At 58.0% G+C, this 9,521-nt stretch overlaps 1 protein-coding gene across 1 annotated transcript in view; it reads right to left on the bottom strand.

The window, feature by feature from the left end:
* TSNARE1 (t-SNARE domain containing 1) overlaps positions 1-9,521 on the bottom strand; it is a 62,144-nt gene that overhangs the window by 12,960 nt on the left and 39,663 nt on the right. Inside the window, 1 exon segment of the mRNA XM_006879447.1 lies at positions 3,462-3,635. Within this exon segment, the coding sequence (XP_006879509.1) occupies positions 3,462-3,635 (174 nt within the window).

Genomic DNA, 9,521 nt, shown 5'->3' with positions numbered 1-9,521 from the left:
GGGGGTGGGTGGGGAGGAGGCCCCTTGGAGCCCTCTCTGGTGGTCTCAGCACCCCTCCCTCTCCTGCCAGGTAGCTATGGCAACAGAGCAACTGGAGTGCTTCAGCACTCCACCTGGGTTAGGTGACAAACGGCCCAGGGCCCTGGCAGGTAGGTCCGGTCAGGAGGGAGCAGTGTAGACTCCATGGCAGGGCTGGGGCAGCCCCTCACTCGGCTCGGCCCCATCTGAGGGTCTGTGACAGCTGGTGCACGCAATGGGATGGCGGTCCACGCCACAGACCTTTACTTCCATCATCTCCAGAGGGTGATGGAGCCTGTGCTGCCCAGTGGGGCCGGCTGCAGGCCTGTGGGATGACTCTGGGGACTCATCTCATTACCTGCAAACAGGCTATCCGCAGGTACCCCACAGCTAGCCCACTATCCTGGAGCCAGGCAGCCAGGCTCAGTTCAGAACACAGGCTGGGGGCTGGGCAGGGTCTGCCCACTCTGGAGTCCACCTTAAATGTGATGGAACCAGGGCCCACGTGTGCTACCCCCTAGGGGCTCAGGACTGGGAGGTCAACTTTTGGGGGTTATGGGGGGACGCTGTGAGAATATGCCCACACAGCTGACCCTCAGCAGCTCTCTGGGGTCCATGAGATGGCCATAAACAGGGCCTCACCCTCAAAGCCGCTGGGGGGATCTCTGAGGAGGTGCAGACACAAGTAATGAACCTCTTCACCCCAATGCAAGTGTCATCTCAGTGTTGAAACCACGTCCACATGTCCATTCACCTCTAGTTCCTTTGGCAAAAAAAGCTGGCCAAGTGCCCCCAGAAGTTTGGGTATGAGACGAAGACCAGGACACATAGGGGCCATTTCCCAGGGCTCCTGGTCAGGTGGGTACACAAACCCTAAACAAGCAGGCATCTGGGTCACGCCCCCAAGAGGTAGATAGGACGGAGGGATCAGACCAAGCAAAATGTGTGGGCCCTGGGCAGACAGGCGTAAGGGAGGCTATCGATGGTGAAGGGCCCTGGGGAGGAAGACCCCCAGAGGGTGGGACGGGGCCTGGAGAGGAAGACCCCACAGAGGGTGGGACAGGGGCTTGAAAAGTCAGCTGGAGGCCAAGCAGCCAAGGGACAGAAAAGAGGGTGTTTACTCTGGAACGCTACATGGACCCAACAGGCATCCTGACCCATTACAGCCTGCAGCCAGATCAGAAAGGAGGCCACAGAAGTAGGGCGTGCACCCCTTCTGGAGGGCAGCATGGAGGCTATGAGCACCTCCCTTCAGTCAGGCCACTCACTTCACAGCTGGGGGCCACACTGGGCCTGCACTGAAAACATTAACTCCAAGACCGGGCTGCAGGGTTAGAAGACTTGTCTGAATGGGGAGCTGGGCACGGAGAGATGCCCATATCCATCTCATGGGTGAGAACATGGAAGTGAGGGACGTCACAGGTGAGAACCAGGCAGTGAGGGACGCTGTGTCCAGGTCACAGGTGAGAATGTAGCATACACTCTGGAGAGCACCCTCACCTTCAGCCGAGTAACCTGTTCAAAGACTAAGGAACAGGTTTGGCAGAGTCCACTTTACAGGCACAGGGGGGCAGTCACCTGGTCAGGCCCCAGGAACCTCCACAGGAGAGGGGTTCCCTGCCCTGGAGCCAGTCACCAAAGCTGCCCCACCTCTGGGGCGTCGGGGACTTGTGCAGCATTTCATAGATCCTGCTCCGGCCAGGTATACTCCACGACCAGGTGTCACTGTGCCGTCCGAGTGGGGTCCCACGGCCAGGTGTACCCTCATATCCAAATTATCCCCCTACATCCAGGTGTCCCTCCTATGTGCAGAGGTCATTCCCTCATCCAGGTATCACCCTACAGTCCGGCTGTGCCCTCATACCCAGCTGTCATTTCCCCATTCAGGTGTGCCCCAGTCAACTCTCTGTCCAGCTGCTTCTCCACTGTCCTGACCCGGGCCCAGCCATCCTCTGCCATCAGGCCGTCTGCAGCCTGCAGAACCCTCCAGGCACATTGTAGCTACGGAGGGTCACACAGCGCCCCCCATTATTTCAGGTACCTCCATTTCTGACCTCCACTAGACAAGGCAGTGCTGATCCCAGACCAGGACTCAGCGCAGCACAGAGACAGGAGGGGATGGCCCAGGGTGTCAGGAGGACCTTCCCAGTATCAGGCCAGAGGGACAGGGGAGGTGCACAGGAGAGCCCTGGGCTCCTCCTCTGGTCAGACCCTGGAGGACCGGGACCTGCACGGCCTGGCCACCGCCTGCCCCCCTGGTCCAGCAGAGCTACAGCAGTGGCCCCAGTGCCCTAAGGGGCCTGGGTGGACTGACAGTCAGGGGGCAGCAGACAGCCCTGGGGACAGGAGCAGCTCTGTGTCTCAATTGCAGGACTAGCGACAGGAGGGACAGCAGCTGGCACCCAGCCTAACTGGATGCCCAGACGGTCACCCCAAGCAGCCCCATCAATCTGCTCCCCCCCTTCCTGTCTGCTCCCCCATTCACTCCCCTAAGCACACTGCCATTGAAAGACACCTAACACTCACCCTCCTGACAGCGTCACGTGGACAGGGAAGAGCCCAGGGTTCTCCTGTCAGACGGGGCTGCAGGCCAGCACTGCCTCAACAGCTCTGTGACCCCTGGACACTCCTGAAGCCCCAACACTCAGGGCAGACTCCAGGGCAGCCCCAACCACTCGACACTTGGAATGCCAGCCCTCCATTCCCTCTGGGTGCCTGTTCCCCGTCCTCCCATCCGCAATGTGTATGGGGGTGTCTACCCAGAACAGTGAATACGTAAAATCATGCAAATTCAAAAGCCCCCAGGGATGAGGGGAGAGGGGGCGAAGTGAGAGGGGCTGAGGGGGTGGTGATAAGGAGCCTGTTCCTTTCTACCTTGACACAGTTTGCAGCCTCTGAGGTGTGAAAGCGCCCTGAGGGCCGTTTCCTGCAGCCCCTCCTCACAGCAGCCACACAGGAGCTGCCCAGTAACTGCTGGCCCTGCAGGGACCCGAGGTCACAGCTGTACACTGCCTGGTGGGTGGGCAGGGCTCGCAGTAACAGCCACCATTTCCCCTGCAAGTGTCCCCATTTCTACCCTCAGCAGGAAGGGCTGCAATGCAGGGGGCTTCCTTGGTTCGTTTTCCTGTTTCAGTTCAAGACAATGGCTAGAACATGGAAGAGCAGCCCCCAGCATGACTGACCCTCAGTATGAGAGCGGGGTTCCCTTATCACGACCACCAGCTGGCAGGCTCGAATCCAGAGTCTCCCCACAACCTCAGCAAGCTGGGCTCCAGGGTGAGGGTCACAGGTGAACGGCTGCCCGCAGGCCTGCAGGCACTAACTGTGACAGCCCCAGGTCCCTGTGCGTGAACCCAAATGTGCCTGCAGACACACACACGTGCAGACGCTGCACGCTCACAAGCCCACAGAGGTGCACACCCCCACGTGCACAGCGCTCTCACCTCGATCTTCAGGATGGCCTCCTCCCGCAGGCGGATGGCCTCCAGGTCGTCCTCCGTGAGCTCTGAGAGCAGTGCCTGCTCCTGCTCCTGTCCCTGGCTCTGCCACAGGCCGTCCCCGCCATTGAAGATCTTCTCGTCATCGGCCAGCTCAGAAAACGGCGCCCGGGGACTCTGCTGACCAGAAGTGGTCATTAGCACTGGCATCTCCCGTGCTAGGGGCGAGGTCCTCCTCACTCGGCTGGACACAGGGCTTGGCACACACCCGTCAGACGCAGGGAGACACATCAAGGTCACAATCGCTCACCAGTCCAGCCTGCTGTGCTCCTAGTCCACCCTGCACATGGAGGGGACAGGCAGGGCATTGGCCTCTGCCCCTGCGCATGCCCCTCCCTGGCCACCTCAGGCCTGGCTGCAGGGCGCACTATGGGGCCCCCATGCCAGCTGAACCTGGAGCCGGACAGATGGCGACACACAGAGTGGCGTCCCTAGAACCACGCACACAGGACACACGGCCCCACAGGGTGCCCAGCAACCAGGAGCCTCTTGGCGAGTCCCAGAAAACATCTGACTGGGGGCTCCACACTCCCCATCTTGAAATGGTGTCACCCACGCCCGGAGCTGTGGGCTGCCAAGGACATGGAGTGGGCAGCAGCAGAGTATGACAGGTCAGTGTCACACAGCATCACTAAGAGTCAGGACACTAGGTGGCGAGGCCAAAGCCCACACTGGGACTAAGTGCCCCTGGGCCCAGGTTCTTTGGTCATCAGCCTGTATGGGGTCCCCCCCCCCGGGGGCAGGAAGGGCAAAGCCTCCAGGACAGGGATGGATCTGGCAGGAAGTGTGGGGGTCCAGCCTGGGCCCGGAACACAGTCTGTGCACGGTATGGGGGTCCCGGAAGTGGGGGAGGGTTACCACAGGGACAAGCCAGCTCTAGGGAAGTAGGTTAAATGTGGGTTCTCAGCAGGGAGGCCAAGAGACTGACAGCTCCTACCCTGGCTCCACACTCACCCCACAAAAAGAGGCTTCAGAACGAAGGCAGGATCAGAGGCCTGCTGCCCTCCGGGTGTCCACAGCACCTAGGTGCCCAGCAGTGCCCAGGTGCTCACAGCGCCCAGCTGCTCACAGCGCCCAGGTATCTAACAGTGAAGCCTGATTGTGGAGGTGTCTCCAGCCACCCGCTGACAAAGGTGGATTTTTCCTCCCTCCATGGTCAAGGCGCTGGTCCCTGACACTGAGGGCAGAAACACACGGTCCAGGAGACATGGGGAAGGCAGGGAGCTGGTCCTGGGAGGGAGCCTGTGGCAGCGGTGACCTCAGCCCTCAGCGGGGGCTCCCTCCACATGAGCCGGCACTGGAGGCGCAGGGTGGCTGGCAGATAGAGCAGTATCCCAGCTTTGCCGGCAGAGCCACCTCACATCTCTCCTTAAACCTCTGCACAGGGCCAGTGGAGCTGGGGGGGGGGGGGCACATGCTGCTCTACTATTTACTTTATTTCATGTTTATTACAGTAAAAAATGCAGACAATAAAAAGCTTGTTGATCCCACCATTTGTGCATGCGTCATTCAGTGACTCTGGTTACGCTCACCATGCACGTGATTTCACCACCATAAAAGGAGTGCCCAGGGCACTGCCTCCTCCCACGTGGGGTCCACAGCTAGGACCAGGCCACGGGCGTGGGTCGAACTCCTCTACTGAAAATGTCCCACAGACCTCTGAGTCTCATGCACATGGTCTTAGTGCACGGACAGCTACGTTTACACCACACTGGAGCCCCAGTGGCACAGTGGATTAAGCAATAGGAGGCTAAGGGAAAGTTCAGTGGTTCAGGCCCACTAGCCACTCCCCAGCAGATGGTCTGCTTCCATGAAGTCACAACTGTCAGAGCCCTCAGGCAGTTCTGCCCTACAGGCTATGGCGCCAGTCACTTGGAGCTGGACAGGACCTGGGCCATGGGTCGTGGGCTGGTGTTACAGTTACAGCTGCATTCGGGGAATGTGGGAAGCCATGTGGGAATGGCCAAGCGAGGGAGTGTGGACGAGCCACAGAAGAAACGGCACCAACAGACCTGAACCCGTGACCCAGGGACAACACAGACCTCCAACCTGCACGATGTCCAGTACCGTGGCGCTGGGGGAGACAGGAGGCTACGGCTCGGCCCCTTTACTGCACAGGGGGCTCTGCTGTGGCTGGAGTTCAATGCACACATCCAATTGTATTCACTCAAAACCCACTGCAGGGTTCAAACTGATGCACAGCAGACCCTCCAGCGGGTTTTCAGAGACAGGCTCACACAGGCGCAAACTGCCCATCTTTCTCTTTACCGCAGCTGGTGGGTTTGAACCACCAAAGAGATGTGCTCCGTGAAATCTCCCAGCCCACCCGCCTGAGGAAAACTCCAGTAGGGCAAACAGGCCCGGCCTTCTCTCCTTGTCAGCAGTGTGAGGCCCGCCAGGGCCCTAGAGGCTGGACTTCGGCTGTCACTGTCCTCCAGGCGCCCGTTGTAGCAGGATCCCCAGCTGTGCCAACTACACATTCCAGAACTAGCCTGACGCTTGGTGGCTGGGACCCACCAGGGCCTGAGAAGGAAGGGGTGGCGGTGTGTTCACGAGTGCTCAGTGTAAGGAGAGCTGAACATGGAGCAGGCCTGGTACACACAGGACTCACCATGAGCCCGGGTTAATGAGCCCAGGTTAACCCTCCCAGATTCCCCACAAAGGATTCGCCATCTGCTGCCAGTGCTGGGCCCTGGGCTGTCACCGTGTGGCACTGCTGTGACCCCTGGGGCTGGAGTCCAGTGGCCACTGTGAAGGAGAGTGGACAGTCCACACACACAGCCCCCTGCCTCGGAAACCCAGGGGGGCTCCCTATGGCCTGTGGCGAGCTCCCTGTGCCAGTCCACTCTCTCCTTGGCAGCTCTGCTGTGAGCAGTGTCCACAAACAAACCCACATTTCCGGTGGGCACGGATGTGGGGCAAGCCGGCAACATCACTGGGAAGAAAAGTCACGCCTGCAGCATCCCGACACTCTCAGGTGGCCACGTGTGTACTGTGGCTCTGTCCCCTCTAGCTGGCCTGCACGTCCACCACCAGCACTGGCACATGGCTACTGACCTGCAGCTCCATTCTCTGTTCTGATACCTGGCAGTGGAAACTCTCCAGGCCTCTTTAAAAGGTTTCACCACCCTGGATCCTTCGTACTCCCAGACAGGAGTCCCGGGTCTGTGCCCAACAGCAATGTGGGTGTGGTTGCAGACACATGCTCACAGCTGAGCTGCCCAGCAGAGAGTGGGCTGGCACAGAGGGCTGTGAAAAGGCAGCACTCACCTGCTGTCGCTGTCACTGTCATCAGTACAATCAAGCTGAGCTCTCTCACAGCGACTCTCCGAACACGTGACCCTTGTCCTGTCCTGAACCATCCCCACCGTCTCTAACGTGCTCGGGTCCATTAAAGCCACTGTCTGAGAGAAGCCGACGCCTCACAAGCAGCCGCTGGGCTCACCCCCTGCACTCTCAGGCACCACCACCCCACCCCAGGCCTGCGGGAGCGTCAGCTTCCTGGGAACTAAAGCTGCAGGTCCGTCTGGTAAAGGCACATCCATCACACAGGCCGCCCTTCCCTCCCTCGGCGAGCCTCTGCAGGTTCTCCATGTCCAGCCTGTCCGGTAAAGGCACATCCATCACACAGGCCGCCCCTTCCCTGCCTCCGCGAGGCTCTGCACATTCTCGGTGTCCTTATGCATCAGGTCATCGAGTTCATTCTAGTGGGGGGCTACAATAATTACTGTCTCTTTTTAAATTTAGTTCCAAGTTGTCTTCTGCAAACACACACAGTGTCTACACACACCTGGCGCAGGAAATGCATCACCACCACGTGGGAATCGTCACCGTCCACCAGCCGACTCATTCACGTCTCCAAGGTACACGCTCAGGCCGCCTGAGGGGCACAGCTTGATGCCCTTCCCCGGGTCGCCTTCCTCGAGAAACAACGTCGGAACTGCTGAAGCCCTTACAGTTTTGTCTAGTTTAGCAGTTACTAGAGAGTGTGTTAATCCCTAGCTACGATCACACAGGCACCAACCGCCTTCAGGAAGGTCAGCTTTGGCCGGGCGGTCCGTAGGCTGTTCCTCGGCACACACATGGTGGGGACTGGATGCCTCTTAGCTGAACGGCCGTTTCACCCACTTTCTACCTGCCAGGACTTTTCCACTTCAGTGGATTCTGTTCATGTCAATTTCTCTCCATCTCTGCTTCTCTGAAAACATTTTCATTTCACCCTTATTTCTGAAGAACGCTTTCACTGGATGCAGACCTCCACTGGTGTTACTTTCTTTAACAATGTCAATTATCTTCTCGTTTCCACTGTTTACCAAGTCAAGTGTGCATCTCACCCCGGCTTTAAAAACGAGGCTCTTCTCTGATTCTCACAGGCTTTTAAAATAGTCTCCTTGTCGCTGATTTTCAGATTCTTGTTACGATGTGACTAAGAGTGGTTTTCCTCAAATTTATCCTATTTATCAGAGTTTTCTTTGTGATTTGAAACATTTGGGCAATTTGGAAGAATTCTCAATCATCATGTTTTCAAAGACTGCCTCTGCCCACTTCCACTCTCCTATTCATCGCCTGTTGTTGCTACGCTCTGCCCTGGAGAACCAACCCACTGCTGGCCCTCCCAAGGCTTTTCAGGGGCAGGACGTGCCCCAGGAGGACTGTCCATCCTCCTCCGGCAGAGCAGCTGCTGGGCTTGACCGTGCGTCTTGCTGGCGATGCAGCTCCTTCCACCGATTACACCCCTGCGCACCGTGTCTTCCTGTTTCGGGGAAGGTGGTGCCTGATGCCATTCTCCCAGCACACTGACCCTTCCTTCTGCTCTAATTGTGTACTGAGCCATCTAGCAGCAATTTAGTTGTTTCCGTTCGAGACTTCTGCTTGGGTCCTTCTTTAAGATTTACGTTCTCTGGTGAAAGTCTCTTTCATCCGTTTTCTTTGAAAAGTCTAAGCCACTGCCCTGGCATCAGGATTGATCATGGCTGGCCCTCCAGCGGGTTTCTGGATCTGTAACTTGCCCACCTTCATCTCGCGGAGCCGCGGGCGGGTGTGAATCTCTCGGGGTGATTCCTGTGGGTTTCCAGTGCAAAGCCCCAGGTACTGGGTCACCACAGCTTTTATTCATTTTCAGGAAGTCCCGCATCACAGTCACCCTGTAGATCAGTTTCTATTCAACCACGTTTTCTGGGCCTGAATAATTCCATGCTGGAACCTGGTATGCTTCATTATTCTAAACGCCAGGCGTTGTGTATAAACAGAGACGCGGCCTGGGTCACAGCCTTCCTCCAGCGGACCCCATGTCCTCAGGCAGTCCGAGGCGGAGCTGTGTTTCCGACGTAAGAGCTGCTCTGTCCCTGGCTCATGAGCTCCGGACGCACAGTCATCTCCGGCCCCGTCAGCATCCTGGAGGGGTGTAAAAGCGCCCCACCAACTTGATGGCCCTGAACGCCAACTTTTCCTCTCTAGCATCCTGAAAGCGCCTCCATTTCTGATTAACGTGCCGGAAAATGCTTCCAGCTTACTCTCTTGTCCTCTCACGACGTCCCTAGAGCTCAGGAGTCGGCGTGTTCCTCAGGGGCAGCCGCACACAGGGTCTGTACTCTCTTTGCTCCAGAATGTCCATTCTGCCCGTGCTGGCTGCTCAGGAGGCCTCAGCACCAACGTCTGCAGCCTAAGAAGCCGCAGAAGTTCCAGGCCGTCACCTCCTTCAGCGTCAAGATGCTGAGACCTCGGTTAGGAGCCCAGAGGACAGGCAGGGAGCGGTGAGCAAGTACTGCTCAGCTGACCTTCCGTCTCTTTGAAACCTCTGCTTCCAAGTGTCCTTTCAAGCTGGGGGTGGGGGTGTGAGGGAGAGAGAGACAGACAGGGACAGAGAGACAGACTCTGTGTGTGTGTGTGTGTGTGTGTGTGTGACAGAGAGAGAAAGAGAGACAGACAGACAGAGTGTGTGTGAGGGAGAGACACAGAGAGACAAGGACAAAGAGGATGAGACAGGGAAAGTGTGTGGGGGAAGGG

This window comes from Elephantulus edwardii, unplaced genomic scaffold (genome assembly GCF_000299155.1).
Source record: "Elephantulus edwardii isolate Elephantulus edwardi_28Jun2011 unplaced genomic scaffold, EleEdw1.0 scaffold00003, whole genome shotgun sequence".
NCBI lineage: Eukaryota > Metazoa > Chordata > Mammalia > Macroscelidea > Macroscelididae > Elephantulus > Elephantulus edwardii.
The sequence above is the reverse complement of the archived record's forward strand: the minus strand, read 5'-3'. Positions and strand labels throughout refer to the sequence as shown.